Source organism: Eschrichtius robustus, chromosome 4 (genome assembly GCF_028021215.1).
Source record: "Eschrichtius robustus isolate mEscRob2 chromosome 4, mEscRob2.pri, whole genome shotgun sequence".
Taxonomy (NCBI): Eukaryota; Metazoa; Chordata; class Mammalia; order Artiodactyla; family Eschrichtiidae; genus Eschrichtius; species Eschrichtius robustus.
In genome coordinates, this window is record NC_090827.1 from 53,703,046 (window position 1) to 53,726,976 (window position 23,931).

General features: G+C 38.5%; 1 protein-coding gene across 1 annotated transcript; it reads left to right on the forward strand.

The window, feature by feature from the left end:
- The first annotated feature begins 503 nt into the window (after positions 1-503).
- LOC137763457 (protein transport protein Sec31A-like) lies at positions 504-20,623 on the forward strand. The gene is made up of 8 exons (XM_068541968.1): positions 504-626; positions 2,030-2,351; positions 10,179-10,217; positions 11,727-11,785; positions 13,298-13,561; positions 15,940-16,059; positions 18,469-18,540; positions 20,034-20,623. The coding sequence occupies exons 1-8, from the start codon at positions 504-506 to the stop codon at positions 20,211-20,213; spliced, it is 1,179 nt and encodes a 392-aa protein (XP_068398069.1). The 3' UTR covers positions 20,214-20,623.
- Positions 20,624-23,931: the final 3,308 nt, after the last annotated feature.

Sequence of the window (23,931 nt, forward strand, 5' to 3'; positions counted from 1 at the left end):
ATTCATTGTTATTATTACTTTGGACCTGTCTAATCTTTAAATCACACAAAATGTGTTGCTCAGAAAATGTGTCTTGAAGAAGATAGTATGCACGAAATGCAGTTTTTTTACACACCGTTTTTTTTTTTTAATTTCATTTCAAAGGTTATAAATCCATCTGGCAAGATTCTTGGTTCCAGATGTAATCCTCCTTTTTACCATATTCTCATTTCCTAGGGAGAAAATCCTCCACCTCCAGGCTTCATAATGCATGGGAATGTTAATCCAAATGTTGCCGCAGCTCAGCTTCCCACATCTCCCGGCCATTTGCACACCCAGTTGCCACCTTATCCACAGCCACAGCGTAAGTAGTGCGACCCTGAAGTCCTGTCACGGCAGCAGGTCTTGTCTTATCCAGTGTAGTAACTGTTTACTTTGAAGCTCCAAAGCCATGATCAAATCAGCTGTAACAAGTAAAGAAAGAACCATTCTGTGTAGGACTTGAGTCCTTGCTCTAGCGAAGCATGGTTTCCCTGGGAGGCATCCTGAATCAGCATGCGAGGAAACAGCTCCTGTGTCGGTCCTTTCAGAACAGTTGGCTCTTATTCCTGAGCCTGTTAAAGAGAGTCAATTGTGCCATGATTTTGGTATAAAAAACCAGAATTTTAGAAATTATTTGGTACATATTCTTTTCCTTTAGGCAAGATGATGCAAACCATTTTTGGAAAACTGGTTCCAAGGGACATTTGTTGTCGTCTTCCATGTATTTAATTTTTTTAGGAAACAGACTATTTTTTAGAGCAGTTTCAGGCTCACAGCAAAATTGAGTGGAAAGTACAGGAAGTCTCGGTATACCTCCTGCCTCCGTGCACAGCCTCCCCACCACAGACATCGTGCACCACGGTGGTCCATTTGTTACAGTCAGTGAGCCTACACTGACTCACCATTTTCGCCCGGAGTAGTTTATCTTAGGGCTCCCTCTTGGTGTCAGACACTCTGTGAATTTTGACAAATGTATAATAATGACCTTTCCCCTATTGGCTTTCATTTTTTTAAGAAACTATTTACACTTGCAAAGTAAAACATCACCTCTATTTTAAAATTTAAAATAAGCAAAAATGCAAATCTCAAAGTGGACAATTATATGACTGAACAACTACTATAAAACAAGAGAATGTTACCTAGCAAGAACTAATCTCAACGAGCGTGTTCTGTGCTCATAAGATGGGTGTTCTTACTTAACATGAGTACAGATTTGATACAGCTTTTCACTCAGTGCTCAGCGTGAAAGTGCTGTCTTCAGTGTAGAATGAGCACAGTTCTGTTGGATTCCCTCTGCAGAGGTTCATATTCTGCCCATGGTCACACAAAAGGTAATGGTATCTGGGTTCGGGTTTGCACTAAAACACTAGTTGGCTGTCTGCTTACTAACCAACTTTGTACAATGTAAGAAATATAATAATTGTCTTGTCAGGGATCATACAGAGTTGCCTGTTAATCTGGAACTGTGCTCAAACCCAGAATTTGAGTAGCTGATGATTTTACTAGATGTTGGAGACGGTATCTGATTCATAACAGTGGTGCTCACCCTACAGTTGTTACGGTGGAAGAGGTCTTGAGCTGCCACCAAGCTCCCTTAACTTTTACTGTAAAGGGGACTGTTTTGGATGTGTAATTCCTGCATGGCTCCATCTGATGGCTAGTAGGTGTCACTGCAGTCTTCACAGAAACAGGATGTCTCAGAAAAGGGTCAGTCTTCTGGTTCTCTGGTCTGATGACTCAAAGATTTTCATAGCCAGCAGCAGTCTGGAGATGGCAGGGTTCAAAGACTGGATCCAATGACTTTTGGCATAGTTAGGGCATCCAGACTATCCAAAGCATAACTTGTTTTAAGTGGGTAATGTTTGGTTGTAGCTTATTATTAGAAGAATTGAAAATAATTTCCATAGAATGAGATAACTTTGGTTTTCTGTTGCTGCCTGAATAAATGTGTAACTAATTAAAATCTCTGCTCCTTCTCCCTGGTGTAGCTTCTCAGCCAGCCCATTAGTATTCCTTCGGAACAGGGGGGTCAGCAGCGTATCGACCTCAGCAGCCTGTTGCGCCCCCTGCTTCAAACGCTTACCCTAACAGCCCGTACATATCTTCCGCTTCGTCCTATTCCGGGCAGTCTCAGCTGTACACAGCACAGCACCAGGCCTCTCCACCTACCTCCAGCCCCACTGCCTCGTTCCCTCCTCCCCCTCCCTCTGGAGCGTCCTTCCAGCACGGCGGACCAGGAGCTCCACCGTCATCTTCAGCGTATGCGCTGCCTCCTGGAGCAACAGGTACACTGCCTGCTGCCGGCGAGCTGCCTGCATCCCAAAGAACAGGTCTGCGCTTGAAAGGGACTTGGTTTGGCTCCCTCTTTTATTTTTTCGTGATCACGTGGGTGCATGTAGGGGAATTATTTCTAACTATAAACTGGGCAACGTGAGGTATTGATTTAATTGTATAACAAATTCTAAAACTATTTCTAAAAGTGTGATTTTTCCCATAGTGAACTTTAGTTGCTAAATGAGAAAAGCTTTAGAGCTTTAAAAGGGTAAGAGTATATAATCTGCCATTGAATTTAAAATAAGCGGTAAGAAATTAGTTGGCCAGATGAGTGGTGGTTGGAACTAGATTTAATTGACACTCATTTCTTTGCCAGAGTAAAACGATGCTCTGTGTTCTTCCTGGATTTTCAGTTTTTTAAATTATTTGTGCCTTAAATTCATTCATAGAGATTAAATAATACAGGGTCTTAATGAGGCTGTACAAATTTTGTAATTATGTTTGTTTGTAAAGGTGAGCAAGGATCTCGACGTGTATTGAAAGGAAAAAAGTGAAAGAATGCAACTCTGACAGAATCTCTAAGACAGCAGAAAGTATACAGTAGTGCAGGGATTCTCTCCATTAGGACAATTCTACCCTCACAAACATTTTGGAAATTTCTAGGCATTTTTGTTGCTGTTGGCAGTGTAGTTCTGCCTGAAATTTTCTAATTAAAAGCATAATTTAAAATTATTTTTATAGTAAATACACATTTTATAAATTCTTTTTATCTTTCATGTTACAATTAAAACATTATATTACTTTTTTTTGAGTAGGAAATATCTGATTTTCATGTTAGGATTGTAAAAGGGGCCTCAGAAGTATGTATTACAAAAAGAGATCAATGAATCGGGGCAAGAACCACTAACATAGTAAAGAATTCAGACTTTGGAATCAGACTTCCTGTGTTTGTATCACAGCTTCACTCCTTTCTAGTTATGTGACCTTGAATAAGTTACTTAACTTTAAGCCTCAGTTTCCTCATATAATAATAGTATGTACGCATAAGCTTAGGAAGAGATTGAAAGCATTTGGGGACGGTGACTGCAAAATTAGCCGTGATGACACCTCGCCCAGAATCAGAGCTCTGGGCCTTTTCCTTTTGTCCCTGGTTTAATGTATACTTGTTACTAAGGGTATTTGAAAATAGTTTCCCTTTCAGATTATAATTGATGGTTTTAAACGAGAGGGGCAAAACAGAAGTGAGTCTTGCTTTCTAATACTGAAGTTGTTCCTGGAAGTCCAGTATATGTTCTTCTCTTTTTATCTGCTAAGCAGTAGCTTTAATAACTGAAAACACTGGTCATATAATAGGATTTATTGAGGAAGTGTTTTTTTTCTTGGAAGTCTTATGGATCCAGAATTATACACATATCTCCTCTCTTCTTTGATATATAATATTAAAGTCCAAAGTACCAAAAATCATACACACAATATGTATCAGCCTTTACTGCACAAATAAAATTTGTATCATTTTCAATACAGATATTTCAATAGGTTGATATTTAGAGAGGAGTGTTCATTCAATTGTAGAGTTCAAAAAATTAACTTTTAAAACCTGGATGAGCGAAAACAGTATATATTCTGAATAGTTGGGTAATAGCTTGAGTGAAAGATGGATTCAAGTAAATCCCCACATAGGAAACTGGTGCAGGGAAGTAGGAAAGTGAATTATCATTTATTGAACATACATTGGACATGTACCAGCACTGCTGTATATTTTCTCATTTCTCATAACCATGAGAAATAGGAATAATTATTTTTTCAAAAATTGCCATGAGGATGCTTGAGCTTCCTAGGGTTATGTACAATGTTTTCATGATTGCACGGTGATAGTCTCTAAGTTGAGATACAACTGAGATACCCAGGTCTCTCAGTCTTCAGAGCCCATGTTCATTCTTCTTTACCAGATAGTCTAGTCCTGATGAAAGCAGTAGAAATAGCTATCAGTGTTGGAATTACAGAAACATTTAGCATCACTATTTTAAGCATTTGTTGCTTCATCATCTAAGTTAAATATTTGCATGGGTATTTTTTTCCTCCTTAAGCTAAAGGGCATTTGGCCTTATACTAAAGTCTTTGCTTGTGTACAAAGTAACAATGTTCTAACCTGGCTGAGAAGCAGAGTAACTAATAGGAAGATGAAGCCATACATTTTGCAATACTCAGCATGCACTAAGCTAGCTGCTTTGTTACCTCTTGCATGTTAGTAGTCCCTGTATTTTAAGTAACAGTTAGAGCTTTACCTTATTTTATTTTTTGATTTCCTAAAAAGTTTGCTTAGGTTATACAGATAACTGTGACTAAAAGTTTTATCTTTGTTCTAATATGTCTTAGATTATTATATCATGGTTTTCTACGGGACTTGGAAATTCCACTTGTCCGGTGGATTCTTCTTGATAGACACTAGGATTTTCAAGCCCTGTAACTATTAGTGAACCACAAAATTATGTGTGCACTGCTCAGAGAAACTCATGTTGCAATCATCAAAACATTCATTCAGTAAATTCTTAATGAGAACCTGCTCAGTCTATAATCAGAATTATTCTAGGCACAGGTAGGAAGGCAGAAAAGTACAGTACATTTCTATTTCTAGTGAACAGCACATAGCTTTGTTGTAAGTTGGAACATAAAATTTGTATTTGGGCCAACTTTTGGAAGACATTAAATGTCAGGGCAAGAAATTTATACTTCATACAGTAAGAAGAACATTTCTAGTGGAGGAGTTTGAACTACTGAGAGGCATGGTCAAAGTGGTACTTTAGGGAGGTTAACCTGGAGGTGGTTCTGCAAAACAGATTGTGGGCAGCATGGCAGAATCAGAGGCAAGGAAAACAGGCTGTCTCCAAGGTCAAGGTATAAAGTGCTAACAGCCTAAGTTAGTATAGTGCAACATGTTTCAGTGGTGGCAGCACAAAAAGCAGGAAGTTTTCCTAGCTTTACTGTCCAGGATAAGTAAGATACTGCTTGTACCCCCCCACCTTTTTTTTTGTCCCTGGTTTAATGTATACTTGTTACTAAGGGAGAGCACTTTCAAATGTGAAGGCCCAAGAAGTTTACTTAGAAAAATTTTCTGATAAAATGTCAAGCTCTCATGAAGCTGTTTTTGAGTAAACAGTATTAAAAAATGGAAAATTTAATTTGGGTATATATATATGTATATATATATATATATAGTCTTGTGCTCCTTCACATAGAAGAGTCTTGAAGGGGCATAATATTGAATATTTTCGTGAAACAGTGTGCTGAAAAAAAATTTTTTTAAATTTTCATAAACATTCCGTAGTCAAATTTTAAGTACCTGGTTTTTAACCCTTTAAACAAAGGAAAGGAGCATGATAGCCTTCTTTATTTTTCTTTGGATAAATCTGTTTTATCTCGTGTCATTGGAAAATGACCTTAAGGATTCATTCTCTCTAAATTTAAATTTTTAATTTTGTGGTGCCTTTTAAAAAATGTGACATGTGAGGCTAACGGGGAAGGGGGAGGTATATGATTAACAAGGATGCTCTGTACTCTCTGTCTCAAATTATCTTTTAGCCAAAAGTCTCCGTACCATTGGCACTAATATTTTTCTGTGAATCCACTGAAAGTATCTTAGCCAGTGCCTACATCCTACCATTATGCAAGAACACCTTGAGAAGGTTCCCCTTGAGAAGTTGAGATTCAGGTAAGGAGGGTAGCAACTCCACTTCTGTATGTGAGACCAAGAGCTTCTCTCTTCCTTCCCTAAAGACCATGTGGAGGACTAATCCCTACACTAAGGTGGATAAGGGTCTCCAGAATCCAGTGACATGCCATATTCAGTTTTTAAGTTAATTTTCCCTTGATTTTTATTAATTTTTTACTGTAGGATTTTGAAAGACCTCAAATAGTATAGAGAATAAAATTAAAATTATCTGTAATTCTGCCACCCATATATAACCACTAATAATTTAGGTGTATTTATTCCCTTTGTACGCATATATGCACACATATATGTATGTATGCATATATTAAAGTTCTTTTAATGTAGAATATACATAACATAAAATTTACCATTTTAATCATTTTTAAGTGACATCAAGTGCATTTACATTATTGTACAGTCATCACCACTAACTACAGAACTTTTTTGTCATCCCATACTGAAATTATGTAGCCATTAAAAACTCCCCGTTTTCCCCAGCCCCTGGTAACCACCGTTCTACTTTGTCTCTATGTATATATTCTAGGTACCTCATATAAGTAGTCATACAGTTTTTTCTTCTTGTAACTGGCTGTTTCACTGTCTTTAAGATTCATCCATATTATAGCATGTAATCAGAATTTCGTTTTTAAAGCTGAGTGATATTCCACTCTATGTATATACCACATTTTGTTTATCCACTAACCTACACATGGACATTTTGGCTGTCGTGAATAATGCTGCTATGAACGTGAGTATACAAATATCTGTTCAAGTCCCTGGTTTCAGTTCTTTTGGGTATATACCCAGAAATGGAATTACTGGATCAAATAGTAATTCAGTGCTTAATTTTTTGAGGTGGTGGCACTATTTTACATTTTCACCAACCATGCGTAAGGGTCCAATTTCTCCACATCCGCACCAACACTTGTTGTTTTCTGTTTTTTTGTTTTTAATTCTTGCCATTCTAATGGGTGTGAAGATAATAGTATCTTATTGTATGCATGCATTTTTAAAGAATTGAGATCATAACTCCCACATACATTCATAATTTACATCTTACTACTTTCCTTAATATTACACCATGAACCATTTTTCAATGTTCTTTAAAGTCATTGTCATGTTTAAAAAGAGAGTAAGAAAGAGATTTATGCCCATTTTTAAGGTTTTTTGAAAAGGTAAAAAAGATTATCTTCCCTTACGAGTTTTATGAGAGAATTATGTCCAAGATTAGACTGTGCTATCTTTTTTTTAACATATTGACCAAGAGTATCATTTTGCAAATCCATAATGAACCCCCATAATACTGTATCCTGTAGATATTCATGTTCTTCATTTAGTTTGCTTTACCTAGTGTTGCTATTAAAGTGTGTCTCCATAAAGTAGAGGTTAATTTAATTTTTTTTTTTTTTTTTTTATGGCTGTGTTGGGTCTTCGTTTCTGTGCGAGGGCTTTCTCTAGTTGCGGCAAGTGGGGGCCACTCTTCATCGCGGTGCGCGGGCCCCTCACCATCGCGGCCTCTCTTGTTGCGGAGCACAGGCTCCAGACGCGCAGGCTCAGCAATTGTGGCTCACGGGCCTAGTTGCTCCGCGGCATGTGGGATCCTCCCAGACCAGGGCTCGAACCCGTGTCCCCTGCATTGGCAGGCAGATTCTCAACCACTGTGCCACCAGGGAAGCCCTAATTGTGTTTTGAAAAAGTCATATTTAAACAATTTAAAGATATAAAAGCAAAAGTATTGAGGGGTTAGAATCATAGCTAAGATAAAACTGTTAAATTGATCAGAGATTTGAACAAGGATTTTCTGGGCTGAAATAAAACATATTGCTAAATATATTGCATGGTTTGAGGTTAGGAGGGGCCAGTTAGGCATATATTTTGGTGGGAACTTTGATTATTGTACAATCGTTATTTTCAATTCAACAGGCAGCCCACCCTCAAGTTATGAGGGATAGCCAACTGGCTATATGTTCCTGTTGAAAATCTTTTTGTTTCTTATTTCATTCAGTTTTACTCGTAACTTTCAATTTAATTTGATTTCATTATAACTTTGGTGTCATTCTACCAAAGGGTTATATGAAATTGTTCCACATACTTTTTTGTGCTGCTGATAGTTGGTGAAATCAGGATACCCACTCAGGCTTTAATATTCAAGGCTAAGATCACTGCCACGAGAGGTTAGAGGAAAAACTGGTCTCACCTTCTGCTCCCACGTTTCATGGGGCTAGAGAGGAGGCATGTTGTTGAGACTGCTCCCTGAAAAAAACGATCAAGGCCAGGGTACCTCCAGTACTTTTAGGTTTTTCACACCGTCGACTCCCCCCCGCCCCGCCCCAATGCCAAAATCCAAGGATGCTCAAGTCCTTTATATAATGTGGTGTCGTTATTTGCATATAACCTACGCACATATACTTTTATGTCTAGATTGCTAATAATACCCAATACAATGTAAATGCTGTGTAAATACTTGCAGCAAATTCAAGTTTTGCTTTTGGGAACTCTTTGGATTTTTTTCCTTCCTGAATGTTTTTGATCCTCAGTTGGTTGAATCTGCAGATGTAGAACCTGGGGATGGACTGTATATTGTCCCCCTCAGCCCAGAAGCTGAAGTCTGGTGCTAGAGAGTACATCAGTAGTTTCAAGTCAGGTCTGTCCTCTGTCATAACACACACACAGTGACTCCCAGGGATTTATTAACTGTAGTCCTATGAGGTCATATCTTGCATGGGAAGTTAAATTGTACAGTCATCATTTAAGACAAAAATAAGAAATCACTTAAGAGTCAGTTATCCGTGATCACCCCTTTCTTCAGTTAAGCCCTCACGAAGAAGTTGCTTGTGGTCAGAAGCCATATTGCATGAGAAACATCTATCCTTAGCTCCATCCAGAGAAATTTCAAACTGGGGGATTAGTTCTCCCACCTCACAGTTTCTCTGGGGCATGTGCTTCTTGAGTAGAGCTCAAACTGAATTGAACTCACTAGTCAATGCTATATACTCTCGAGTCCTCTCTCCCCAAGTTCAACTATCATAACTCCCACATACTTACGGGATTCCCGTAAGTTGTATGTGCGTATGATGTATCCCGTAAGTTGAATTCCCGTAAGTTGTATGTACATATGATGTATCTACACTGCATGCTTTTGATTGGAGACTGGGCCTGGACCAATCCTGAATATCCGACAATTTTGGAATTGCTGTATTAGTTCTCAGCCTTCTTTCCTCTTGTCCACTGCCAGAAACTTCAGTTCTTTTAAGAGAAGTAGTGATTTCTGGAAGATTTGTGCTAAACAGTCTGCAAATCTGTATATTCTTATAGAAAAGACCATATGAGATGGTTACATATTTACTGGGCCTGTTCCCATTTATGCTCATATTCATGGTGTGACCCCAGAAATTACAGTTCCTCCAGAATGCAGATCCTTGGGGCCTCCCAAATCCAACAGTAAAGTAGCACCTCCTTGTTAAGATCGTCTAACATGCTTATTATCTTTAACAATGTAGTGTTGAAGTCTGCACGACAATGCAGAAATCCTCCCATTTCTCTTTAAAACCCTACTACTTAAAGAGGATTTGGACCAGCAGCATTGGCATTACCTGGGAGCTGGCTGAAGCAATAGAATCTCAGGCCCTACGCTATACCTAGTGAATTAGAATCTGCATTTTTGCAAGATCTTCAACTGATTTGGATTCACAGCTTTAAAAAATACTAAAATGGACACAGTTATAATATGTTAGGAAGTGCTCTCATAAATGAATTAGCTTTGCCCACAAACTGATTACTTTCTTAATTAGATAGAAGCCATTTCACGTGACTTGAGTAAAAAGTAAGTTTTATTCTCTTATAAAATTAGTTTGTTCTTTCTTGGGGTTGATGGAGGGAGGAGAAACAATTATAAAATGAGTAGAGTTTACAGTTTGCAGGGCAGAAATAGAGACACAGATGTAGAGAACAAACGTATGGACACCAAGGGGGGAAAGTGGTGGGGGGGGGGTGGTGTGATGAACTGGGAGATTGGGATTGACATGTATACACTAATATGTATAAAATGGATAGCTAATAAGAACCTGCTGTATAAAAAAATAAAATTAAATTCAAAAATTCAAAAAAAAATGAGTAGAGTTTAGAATATCTTTGATGATAATACTGTTTAAGTGACTTTTACATTTGTCTACAGAAAATCAGTCTATGCAAGACCAGGCATCTATGTTGGAAGGTGAATTAGTTACAAAATATATCTTTGGAAATCTTTGAATCACTGACTATAATTAATGAATGGATATTCACAATTATGCATGTGAACTTGAAAGCCGATAATACCCTAAATCTGATCAGTTCTTAATTGAATCAAATCTTAGAACTGACTGAATTAACATAGTGACACAAATGATCTTGAATCATAAAAGTTGTCTATTTTATATAGACTGAAAGACAAGGCTATACCAAGATTGTCTTAGATATAAGAAAGATTAGAAGGTGATGGGAGAGATTTGAATGATTAGTCTGTGTATAATGAGAACTTTAAGAATTTGTTAAGCAAATAGCAGCATGTGGTTTAATATTTTGTGATTAGCTCTTGAATGTTTTGAGGCTCATTTGGCGTTCTGTCTCCTAGTCACCTTGTAGAAAATTAATTCTACTTTTAAAATCAAGGCAAATGAGTGCGTGCTGGTTAGGAGAAGATCTTGTTTTTAAAAAATTTCTATGACATTATGTTCTTTGGTTTGCTAAGCAATTTTGTTGTGATTTAATATCGTAGATATCAATAAAACAAGCAAAAGTAAAATACTGAAAGAATGTTTATTGAAAGAAGAAGAATTTTTTGCTTTTACATATACACATACACAAAACTTAATAAGATGTAAAATGATTATATTTTGATTTAGTAATTATCTTATCTCTGGCATGTTTTATTCCTTTTTTCTTTAAAGATACAGGCATTCAATAAAGATGTTTTAAAAAAATTTTTTTTAAAGATACAGGCATTAAGTACCTTAATGAGTTCTGCTACGCATATTCATTTCTCACTTTGAGATGACAGGTTTTGGGAGATTTGAGGGGGGAGGAAATTTCCTAAAGGTGACAGTAGTTTAATTTTATATTTGCTGCCAGCCTGGAAATTTTTTTTGGGGGGGGGGGTATTAAAAAAAAAAAATCTTACCACAGATATTTGAATGCCTTTATCTACTTTATAGGTTGTTCTTAATGCAAAGGTGATAAAACATACTGGTGTTGGGTAGTTGGGCTCTGTTTTTTTAACAGTGTTTCTACCATGTGGATGATTTGGGTATGCTGAATTGCTCTCTGGGGAAATAGGAGATTGCCACTTTTAATCGTTTTTTGTGTGTTGAATATATCAGAAGCCTTTTTTTTTTTAGCAGACTCAGGTGATTTATTTTTTCTTTCTTAGGAGAGAATTGTTTGAAGGTTGTATACCAATATAGACATAAAAACTTCACTATCCTTAAATTTAGTACAACTCTTTCACTTTAAAAGGAAATAATGTCAAGATATGCTGCTTTCTAAGCCAAGGCCCTGTGATTATTAGAGGTAATGAGTTTGAGAGTCCAGGGCTACATAGTGATCCCAGCAGCTCAGCTGGTAAAACTTCTGTGACAGTTATCTCAGGGTGAAAGTAAAATTTGAAGATATTATATGATGGATACAATTTAGTTTTCTTCTTTTCAGGATTCTAAAGGAAAATGCCCTCTATTATCTGTTACAGGTTCTCAGAATGGTTGGAATGATCCTCCAGCTTTGAACAGAGTACCCAAGAAGAAGAAGGTACTAGAAAAAGATGTCTATTCAGTTGCGTACAGGTGTCCTGTCAATCATGTAGCCACCTGAAGCACACCACACTTCACTGTTCCTTTAAAGGCAAAGCTGACTGACTGATATACTTAATATGTGTATTTCAACTTACATCTTCTAATCCATGAAGGGGGAAGGAAGGAAAGTACAAAATAGTATGGTGGTATGAATTAAACCCTTTTTAAAAAACAAGATGTAAATTCCCAGCAGATCTTTTTCAAAGAGTAGGAAACAAAATTTCATGCTTCTCAAATGGTTTTTTTTTAGGAGTTACTTTGGTTTTGGGTTCTAACAGTAATCATGAATTTGTAATTATAGTTTGGACTATTTTTGTCTAGCACATATAATATGAAAAGAAATAGCCTTGTAGCTGAGCATCATTTAGATGTTAATAACTGTTGAGAGCTGTTAGAGCATAACTTAAGATTCTTCTTTCCTTCTTTTACCCCAAGCCTTTTTTTTTTTTTTTTTTTTACTCCTAGTGATTTCTGTCCCCCAAGTATAGTAATGAGAGGCCAGAATATAAATTTGGGAGATACTAAATGAGCAAACCCCACCCCCCAAAATTAGGTCAATGATAATCAGAAATTTAATCTACTACTTTGAGTGTGATTGATCACTAAGTAGGTATCACTTAATGATCTAGGAAAAAGGTATTACATCTGATCACATAACACACACAAACACATATTTGGCATATCTGATCCCAGTATGGCTAGATATAATTCTCCAGACTTTGACATCCTCTTTCAAAAACACCATGGTTTTGGCCCATTATGGGATAAGTGTGGAAGGTAAAGGGGAAACAAAGGTCCAGGTTTGAGCTCGCAGCCCTCTTAGCCAGATTAGCTTTAGTTTTATGTTTTTCTCTAGAATTCTGCATAAAATTTCATTTTAAAAAGTATTCTACTGTTATTAAAAAAATTATTTTTAACCATGGAATAGTCTAACTCCCTTATTTATTTTAAAAAAATTTTTTATTGAAGTATAGTTGATTTACAGTGTTGTGTTAATTACTGCTGTACAGCAAAGTGATTCAGTTATACATGTATGTATATATACATTCTTTTTTAAATATGTTCTTTTCCATTATGGTTTATCATAGGGTATAGAATATAGTTCTCTGTGCTGTACAGTAGGACCTTGTTGTTTATCCATTCTATACATAAAAGCTTACATCTGCTAACCCCACCCTCCCATTCCAACTCTCCCCCAACCCCCTTGGCAACCACCAGTCTGTTCTCTATGTCCCTGATTCTGTTTCTGTTTCATAGATAGGTTCATCTGTGTCATATTTTAGATTCCACATATAAGGGATACCATATGGTATTTGTTTTTCTCTTTCTGACTTACTTCACTTAGTGTGATAATCTCTAGGTCCATCCATGTTGCTACAAATGGCTAACTCCTTTATTTAAAGCTGAGGAAATGTTGTCATCATACCCTTTTTTTCCTTACTCTTCGTGCCTTTTATTTCTTTAAAAGATGCCTGAGAACTTTACGCCTCCTGTTCCCATCACATCACCAATCATGAACCCCTTGAGTGACCCCCAGTCACAGATGCTGCAGCAACAGCCTTCAGCTCCAGGACCACTATCAAGCCAAGCTTCCTTCCCGCAGCCACACCTTCCAGGTGGCCAGCCCTTCCACGGCATACAGCAACCCCTCAGTCAACCAGGCATGCCTCCCCCTTTTTCAAAGCCCAATATTGAAGGTGCCCCTGGGGCTCCTATTGGAAATACCATGCAGGTAACAGTAAATCTGTGGAAGTGGGAGATGGCTCTATTTCAGTATGTTTTCTTAACGTTTTAACTTTTATGGTTATACCTTTATTATTATCTCAATTTGATTTCAATTTAGACAACTTAAAAATAATAACTTTTTTTTAAGATTGTTCATGTATGTATATTATTTTTCAATGACAAGGCCATATACAAACTTTCTAGAAGGAGCTTATGTATTTACTAGTATATGTTAACAGTAACTTGGCAATTACAGTATTTCATTTGATCTAATCAGTAGCCACAATGTAAGATCAGTTGAATCCATATTTGCATCCAAGGTTGCTAAGCAGAAGCTGTTTCCAAAGGTTTTTTCCTTTAGAATAGAAAATAAAAATGTAATGAGTTATATATTTTCTTGTGTATGTGTAAGAGCTAATAATATAGCCATATCTTTAGATGGAGATATAGATTTGTGCTTGCTTTTCACATACAAACAGCTAGTTGGCAGGGCTCTAGATGATGAAAAATCTATCATATTTCCATATAACTGACTTAGACATACAAAGAGAAACATTTTGATCTATTCATGAAAAGTAAAGAGGTTGGGTCACAGTTCAAAATAAGATGAAATAAATTCCTGCCCAAGTATAAAACTAGCTCTTCTGTCTGTTATTGTCTTTGACTCTCTGAAGTCAAATTTGTAAAGATATATCTCTACCACAAGAGTATGTTTTGCTGTTAAGAGATTTCTGCCTAAGGAACTTCTAAACATTAACAGTTGCATTATAAAAACAAGTGTTTTGATGGAGATGGGAGGACCTTCTTCTTTCCACGAGAATATATAAAATTATAAAGATGCACTGTTAATTTTTTATAATTACACGTCTGTGGTGTTTGTGAAGCCATTCACTTTTGTTTAGAGCTGGGTGCTCATGCTGTGCTCATCTGGACCAGAACCCCAGTTACCGCTGAAAGGGACAGCTGCACGGATGCGTGTGTTCACCCAGGCCCTAGTGTCCAGCTTCCTCTCCACTTGGATGTCTCTGGGGCACCTCACACTTAACATATCCAGAATCTAACTCATCGCCTTCCTCCCAAACCTAGTCGTCTTTTGGTGTGTCCTGTTTCAGCTAATGGCACCATAATCCTTCCTATTTAATCCAGCCAAAAACCTGGGCATCATCTTTATATTCTTTTTCCTGTAACCTGTTTTTCAGAGCTATCCCCGAGTCTTGTTGATATTACTTTAAAATCTCTCTCAAATCCCTTCTCTACATTTCCAGTCTAGTCCAGGCTACCTTTGTCTCCAGTCTTAAGCAGTGCAGGAGCCTCTAGTTGGTCTGCCAGCAACTACTTTGACCCATCTCTTATCTGGTCTTATCTCCTCATTGCTTAAAATGTTACAGCTTCCCATTGTTCTCAGGATAAAGACCAGAGTATTTCACATTGTCTGGAATCGCTCAGCTCACACTCCTCCTTGCTCGCTCTCTCTGCTCCAGCTACAGTGACCCCCTTTCAGTCCCTTGTATCATGATCCTGCCTGTGTACACGTTCTTCTGTCTGGAATGCATTTCCTCCCCCATTTAACTGGTTAACTCCTACTTACCCTTCTGATATAACTTCCTTAAAGAGCCTTCCCCTCAGTTAAATCCCAATTATGTTGTCTGTTGGTTCCAGTGATGTTAACTTAATCACAGTTGCTATTTTACATACATTTATGACATTTTAAAACTTTCTCTTCCATCAGCCTGTAAACTCCCTGAGGGATGAGATCATTTCCGTATTGGCTCACCAATACCTAGCCAATGCCTAATACATAATTGCCTAATGTTTTCTATGAATGAACTAATCAGTCAAAACTTTAAACACTTACACATTCCTTCTTTGTTTTCCCATCTGTACATTCAGTAAGATCATGGTCTCTTCTATCCTCACCTTTGGTGTAATCTTGCAGTTTGATAATAGCCCAGCTAACACCCTCCAAGAGTAAACCAAACAATAGAAGAACGTCAGGATAAACAAAAATGAGCCAACAAGCAAAGCAAGCAGCCACTCCAACCAGCCAACTTTGTAAATGCCTTGTTCTTTTCATTTGCTACTGGCACAGGTCTCCTTCCCATCAGTTATATGAAATAGTGATCAATGTATGTTCCATAATTAATCAAATACTTTATATCCATCCTATTTTTGAAAATAGAAGCTGTAGAAAGAGTACCTGTATCTTCTACTGAATATCTGATTTTTATGTTTGCTTACCCCAAGTGCTTTCACATGTTAATTTTTCATTTGATTTTGAATAGCCTACCTACAAGGTCGTTGGTTTCTCTTTATCACAGATTCAGGGCTTTGTGTATAGGTAACTTCTGGTCATTTCTAGTCATTTTATGGTATTATTTATTCCAGCATGTGCAGTCTTTGCCAACAGAAAAAATTACCAAGAAACCTATTCCAGATGAACACCTCATTCTAAAGACCACATTTGAGGATCTTATTCAGCGCTGCCTCTCTTCAGCCACAGATCCTGTATGTATTTTTTATTTTGCTTAATTAAAAGAATCCCTTATGGAGCGCTTCTATAATGATTGCTTAAAGTCTTACAAGATGTATTTTGAAAGTTTATGCAAAAGTAGTAAAGCTAGCACTTATATATAGTTTGCTGTACATATAAAAACACATTCAACTGCTTTGTACATATAACTTTAATCTTTAAAACAACCTCATGGTAGGTAGGTTTGTCATATTTATTTACAGAGGAGGAAATTAAGGCAAAAAGCAGTTAGGTAATAATTAAGGCAGAGCCAGCATTCGAACCTAGTCTGGCTCCAGAATTCATGCTTTCCACCACTATGCTGCACTGAGTCTCATCGGCAAACCTTATGCATAGCACAAAAATACAACAGAATGGTGAAACTCAGAGCTTACATCAAAGCTTTTAAAAGTAGATAGACAATCTTTAACTTTGCTAAGACCTTAAAAATAGTTCAGTGCTTTAGATATTGGAGTCATATTCATAGTCAAAGTAACTGATTTTACTCAGTTTATTAGAGGATGACTGTATTGGCAACAACAAAAATTCCACAAAGCCAGTTTTGTTTTAGATGAAATTTCACTTTCTGCCAACAAACATTGAATATGTTTATTTAGTCACTGGCCGGTTGTCTGCTTGAAAAACAGCTTCTGGAATTTGTTGTTTCATCAAACACTGAGTATTAATATGTGCAGCCTTCTGCCAGTCTTTTGGAAAGCAATTCTCTGCACTGAAAGTGTCAGGAAAGCAGAGGCAGGGGAAAGTTAACATAAACCTTAGCGCCTGGCATTCTGGGAGCGATGGGAATACGAAGCTAGGAACAGAGAACAGGTGAGGCTGTTAAACAGGTAAGTGTACGGTGTCTCCTAGGCAGACAGGTCCTCATCATACAAAATGGAGGAATCCTAATAAAAATGTGGGAAAGCTCCAGTCTTCCTTCAGGCATGAGTTAATGTAAATAGAGGTTGGGAGGACACCTCGTACATGGCCTAGCTTAATAAATTTTTGCTGAGCTTCACCTCCTCTAGGTCACCATATCACCTTCCTTCTGGTTACCCAGGACCTCTGGGCAGAAGAGAAAAACAAACTGTTCCTGTCACTAGTTGGGGAGGAAGTTCAAATACCGCCCAGGACTCCTGATGGTAGCTACGTGGGATTAACTTTGAACCCTCCACAGAAGTCCATCTTAATCAATACTTGACATCATTTTTATAGTATGGCTTTATTCTTATTTCCACTTCAGTTATGTCCAAACAGCACAACGTAATTGTGCAGCACAGCTTAGTTTGTAAGGTTATCCTCGATGGCGTCACCTCTTCCGCACCCCTCTTCTGACACACTGACATTCCCTCCTCAGACATACCAAGCACGTGTCAGCATCAGAGACTTTGTACCTGTGGCTCCTTCTGCCTGGAACTTTTCCCCACAGAGCTGCATAGCTCTTGCTCACTTGTTCCTGGTGTCTGCTCAGATGTCCCATTAGCCGTCAGGACTTTTTTACCACGTCATACTGCCAACATTGCTGACCCCCTTACCCTGTTAACTTTTCTTCATGGCACTCACCACCATCTGACATACAATATATTGTTTATTTAGTATCCTTTCCCCACCCAATAGAATATGAGATCCATGAGACACAACACTGTCCCAGCATGGCGCGTAGTAGTCACTCAGTAAATATTGAAAAGCAGTGTCACTTTTAAGGCTGTTGCATAATGTAGATATGAAGTTAATCACAGTATAATTTTAAACCTTTACTTTTAGGATAGTTTTCTCTCACTATACTTACAGTACTAGGATGAGGGTAGGAGGACTCCTTAATTTAAGAACTCATTTTAACACTTCCCTCTTAATAATCTTAAGCCACCAAAAGATAATTTTCTCCTTTTTTTGGTGTTTTAAAGGCCCAGAATAAGACAGGATTAAATGTACCAAATGTGACTGAGTGTATAAGTAGTGCTTTGAGATTCCACAGTTCACCTGTATGTTTGCCTTCTAGCACCCATAATGTTCATTTTATTTAATTTACAGTAACTGTTAGACCTTCCTTTCTGTAGTACACTGACCCCTTGCTGCCTCCAGGTGGCCCTTCGTGTTGCCTCTGCACACAGTGTAGATGGGCACTCACTCACCTCACGTGAGCCGCAGTCTCCGTGAAATCAGCCAGTGCTCCACTTTGCACCCTAGGAGGAAGGCTCTCACTTTCTTGCCCTCCCTGCCTTAATAGATACTGATCTCTGTTCTAATAATCTGTTCAGGTTCCTTGGTCCTAGCTATCTCCATTTCTTTATAAAATGAAGCTGTCCAACATCATGACTGTGAGGTTTAGTGAAATGACATAAGGCAAGTTCTTGGGATAAAAGTTATTGTTCATATATAACATACCTGTTTTTTCTCTCCTGCAGCAAACCAAGAGGAAGCTAGATGATGCCAGCAAACGTTTGGAGTTTCTGTATGATAAACTTAGGGAACAGACAGTAAGTTTGTGGGGAAAAGAAGGATTTATGATAAGCATTTATTCCTGATTGTTAGTAAAATAAGTGTCTCATCAGCACTTGCATGTAATATATAGTATGCTTGGGGGCAAAAATGATCGTGACAGTTCATAGAATGGGCTTTTCTCTGTCTAAATCTTGCATTTCAGTCACCGGGGAAAAGGGGATAGGGCAGTGTGTGTGTGTGTGTGTGTGTGTGTGTGTGTGTGTGAGAGAGAGAGAGAGAGAGAGACAGAGAGATTAGGAGGGAGAGAGAATTTTTAACCTTTTTTATGACAAAGAGCAGATTTACAAACTGGCCTGTACTGGTCCTACGGTAACTGGCCTTCTACTCATTTTTATATGTCCCTTGAATTAAGAAATCAGGGAGTGGGCAGATACTCTGTTTTCCAGAGACCAAATGTGTATTCTCTTTCATAGTCTAAGACTCTGATCCTTTTCTTTTAGAATAGCTATTGCACAAAGGCAAAGCCAAAGGTAGCCACAAATTGAGCAGATCAATGTGTATAACTATGAAGATGGTCGGCAGTAAGGAGTAAATGCCCTGTGTGTTCTGTTCTCTTGTCCCTCCCAACGTCTCCATTCCTTTCTAGAATTGTTTTGTTTCATTATTGAAAGCACTAGGAGAGAAAAAAAGAATTGGGACTTTTTCACATTTTTGCATTTTAGCATTTCTCTTCCCCATTCCCCATTACCCATATCAATGCCATCAGCTAAAAATAACCATTTGTCTCCTGAGAACCAAACCAGAGAAAGTTGATATAACAGTGGAAGTGGCGTGGCCCATGGACTGATCCAAAATAAAGTCTTCTCTGAAAAGTATGGACATGTATGCCAAGTAATGACATGGGGGGAAAAAAAAACTAGAGGTCTTATGATTTTAAGAGATGACAGGATTATGAAAAGCAGTTAAGAACTGGCAAATTGAGTACATGATGAGGACTGTTGCCCTCCTAATGGCAGTGGACCAGAAGTGCAAGGTTTCTATTGTCCACAAGGTTTTAGAGTAAATTGGGCCCCTACTTCGAGATGTCATGATTAAGAATCGTGAAACTCCTTCATGTACATAGGAAAAATTTTAAAAGGTGTGAGACAGTTATCTAACATAATTTAGTTTTTTAAAATATTTAAGTTATCTAAAATAAAATAATAAGAAAGCTCTTAAGTGGAGAGAGACATTAACATTTCAACTTGGGGAAGGAAATCTGGCTTTTCTGTAAGAAAATACCTGGCTTATCATACATGTATAATTCGTAAATAATTCCTTACATAAATCATATTGTCATGGTTCTATTTTATAACTTAAGTGTTGGTTGTTCTGAGATTCTTTCTAGAAATGCTCACCAGTTTATACATTTTTTAAATAATGATTATTTCAAGCTCCTCTTAAATATCAGGGTTTAATGTTTATAGAGGGTCTCATGGAAAATTCTTCCTTAATTTAATTCTCTCTCTCCATTCCACCTTTACTTCAGCTTTCACCAACAATCATCAATGGTTTACACAACATCGCAAGGAGCATTGAGACTCGAAACTACTCAGAAGGATTGACCATCCATACCCACATAGTCAGCACCAGCAACTTCAGTGAGACCTCTGCTTTCATGCCAGTTCTCAAAGTTGTTCTCACCCAGGCCAATAAGCTGGGTGTCTAAAGGATGGCTTCACTCTCAGCCACTACTGCCGTTTTTCCAAAGAAACATGTTTTAAAAAACGATAAGATGTGGACCAGTCCTCCTTAGCATGTTTCCATAGCAGCCACTCAAGAACATTTACATTGTTTCTGCAGATATACTCACCTTAGACCTGCTCAAAACCCTGGTGCTTTCTTTTGTTGTAATCTTTGATTGCCTGTGATGATTTTCCTATTCTGCAAATAATGTATTTCCTGGATTACACATAGTATGCTTTCCTGAAGTATTCTGATAAAATATGGTTTTTGAAACCTCAGGTTTACTTTTTGGAGAAGGAGCCTTTGGTTATGTGTAAAGCAGAGCTGAAACTAAATTTCTGTCATGTCCTCCCTACTTCCTCCGTGTCAATCAGATTAAAGTGTGTAATCCTATTTATGTGTATGTAGTCTTTTTTTTAAACAGCTACTCACAGTTTAGTTTAATCTCTATTTTTTGTGGCTTTGGCTTCACTTTGGTCCTGAACAAATAACTAAATCTAGAGGCAGCTACATAGATGTTAGCAAATATTAATGAAAAGTGGGATCACTAGTTTTAAGTATCTATAGGAAAAGATTGAGCATTTTCATTCTGTAGGATGCTTAGAACTTTTTTCTATTAATGTTTTCAATATTCTGTTTGAGTTTTAAGATTGAATTGTCTCCATTTTATATTTAGAAACTTATTCACCCATTTTTTAAAAGTTACCTATTTCTCTGAGGTATTTAAGTTCAGAAAGAAAGCTTTAACTTCTGTCAGCCTCCTGAATTGACATATTTTCAGACAGTATTTTCATCAAATGATTTTATTGTAATCTCTCTTAAGAACAGTGTGGTAAACAAAAGATAATGGTCCCCACAGAATCTTGAGGAGAATTAGATACTAATAATTTTTGTTGTTTAAGCAATTTTACCTAAGTGACTTGGAAAACTAGAAGATAAAAAGTGTGACTACTGTGAAGACAGGTGCTGTTTCAAGGACTAAGTGCAGTTCATCGGGCATTTTGCAGCCTAAGTGACACAGTTTGCAAGACCCTCTTAATTTCCTTTGCTGGGATTCCCTGCTCACCAAATAAAACCCCTCTTTTAAAAAGAAAAATAGGGACTTCCCTGGTGGTGCAGGGGTTAAGAATCCGCCTGCCAATGCAGGGGACACAGGTGTGAGCCGTGGTCCGTGAAGATCCCACATGCTGCGGAGCAACTAAGCCTGTGCGCCCCAATTACTGAGCCTGCGCTCTAGAGCCCGCGAGCTGCAACTACTGAACCCACGTGCCACAACTACCGAAGCCCGAGTGCCTAGAGGCTGTGCTCCGCAACAAGAAAAGCCACCGCAATGAGAAGCCTGCGTACTGCAACAAAGACTAACCTCCACTGGACTCAACTAGAGAAAGCCCACGCACACCAATGAAGACCCAATGCAGCCAAAAAAAAAAAGACATTAAAAAATAAAAATAGTTTTATAACTAAAAAAGGAGAACCTTGATAACATGTATGAGCATTGGAGGCTCACGAGTGGGGTGATATATCAGCTCCCTGGGAGTTTGGTGGTCTGAGTCAGTCCTACGACTCACTGAAGTGGCGACTTGACCTTCTGGACCTGACCCTCGACCGTGGTGTCAGCCCAAGACCCCATCTGAACAGCAGGCTGGCCTCTAGTAATATTTTTGATGTATTGCCCTTATAGTTAGGATTTGTGTTATGGCTGCATGATTACCTTGACATGACAATGGCATAACTGGCAGCGTTTTACAAAAAAAACATTCCAAAAGATGAGAAACAGGAATAGGTGGCAGTGCAGCCCTGACCAACCCCAAAGATTTTACAAGTATGAGTATAAAAAAACGATTTGCCACTGACATCTGAGCAGCTGTTACAAGTGGATGGAGGTAAGAAGACTTGAACCCAAAATAGAGTTTAGTCTTGCAGTATGAAGATAACAGGAGATTATGGGAACAGAGCAGTTTGTTTTCCTGAAGAAAAGCGAACAAGGAAAGGGGTGCGAGGGAAACTGGTAGGTGGGGCTGGGTGTTCGCTGGGAGACATAGCAGATCCCTGGGACGTGCTTTCTCATACTTCACCTGCTCCTCTCCTCCACTCTGCACATGACCTTTTGGGCTGGATGGGATGGATGTACCTTAGGCCCCGTCTGAGAATCTTTATGTGTGTGGGATGCACGGCTGATGGAGATGGTGGTTCATTCTAATAGTGTGGCAGCAGGAAAAAGTTGGAAACAACTGCTCTGCATCTGACTGTTGAGAGTCCAACAAGCCTATATATTCCTTTGGATTCAGAAAATTCCCATGTATGCTGGAGGACGGAAAGATGCAGTAGGATTCCTGGCAACCAGATGTACTCTATTTAACACCTGCCTGAAAGATAAAGGGAGGGAGGGTGATCGGTTAACACTTTTCTGATAACCACTTGTCTCCTGAACCAGATTTGTGTTCACCTAAGAACAACTGCAAGGCCATCTGTTGACTGCTCAGCCATGGTGGAGACTTCATTTGGAATGGACATCTACAAATGCACACATACATATATACGTATGCACCCCTCTTTGTCATTCAACTGCTGCGGTGGCAGCATTGCCAAATGTCACCCCTGACAAATCTATCAGGGTGTTCATCAGATGCTGAAGATGTCACAGGCAGGTAGCATCTCCAATTATTCAGTGAAGAAGGACTGCCTATGCACAGAAGCTCTTAACGGTTTCCTCTAACAGATAAATGCTCCAAATCTTTTAACCAAACTAAATTACAAAGAAAAAGTGCTCAAATTAGCTTTATAGTTCCACTTTTCCTGGCACACTGGTTTTACATACATTTCTGTAGCATCTGCTCTGCTCAGGGCTTTGGTGACCATACCATTCACTCAGGCTCAGGTTGAGTAGTGCACCTACGAGCTGATTGGGGTCAGACTGTGCCACTCCTAAATTTCCAGCTGTTTGCTTTCTCTCCCCCCTGGGATATACGGAATGTGTGGGTTTTAGGGTGCTGGGACAGACCTTGAAAAACCTAATAAAATCAAACAAAAGGAAATAGACTTTGGTTTAACCGTGGTGCATGTTTTTTACACTCTGGTTTAATGTTTCCAGAGAACTGCTAAAGTATTTACTGAGCAAACAATGTTAGTCACCTAGAATAACTTTGTATAAACATCATTACTCAGTAATGTCTGAGATCATTTTTTTAGTGGAGCTGCACACCCTGTTGATTTTTTTTAGTCCATTCCTTTTTTTTTTAAAAGATGTATTTGTTTTTGGCTGGGTTGGGTCTTCGTTGCTGCGCGCGGGCTTTCTCTAGTTGCGCTGAGCAGGGAGGGGCTGCTCTTCGTTGTGGTGCGTGGGCTTCTCATTGTGGTGGCTTCTCGTTGCAGAGCACGGCCTCTAGGCGCGCGGGCTTCAGTAGTTGTGGCATGCGGGCTCAGTAGTTGTGGCTCAGTGGTTGTGGTGCATGGGCTTAGTTGCTCTGTGGCATGTGGGATCTTCGCGGACCAGGGCTCAAACCCATGTCCCCTGCATTGGCAGGTGGATTCTTTTTTTTTTTTTTTTAATCTTTATTGGAGGATAATTGCTTCACAATACTGTGTTAGTTTCTGTTGCACAACAAAGAGAAGCAGCCATATACATACACATGTCCCCATATACCCTCGCTCTTGAGCCTCCGTCCCATCCTCCCTATCCCACCCCTCTAGGTCATCGCAAA

Coding starts and splice junctions, on each gene's coding strand:
- LOC137763457 (XM_068541968.1), top strand. CDS start 504: ATGGTTTCCCTGGGAGGCATCCTGAATCAGCATGCGAGGAAACAGCTC. Junction 11,786..13,297: donor GAGTACCCAAGAAGAAGAAG/GTACTAGAAAAA, acceptor TTTCTTTAAAAG/ATGCCTGAGAACTTTACGCC. Junction 13,562..15,939: donor CTATTGGAAATACCATGCAG/GTAACAGTAAAT, acceptor TATTTATTCCAG/CATGTGCAGTCTTTGCCAAC.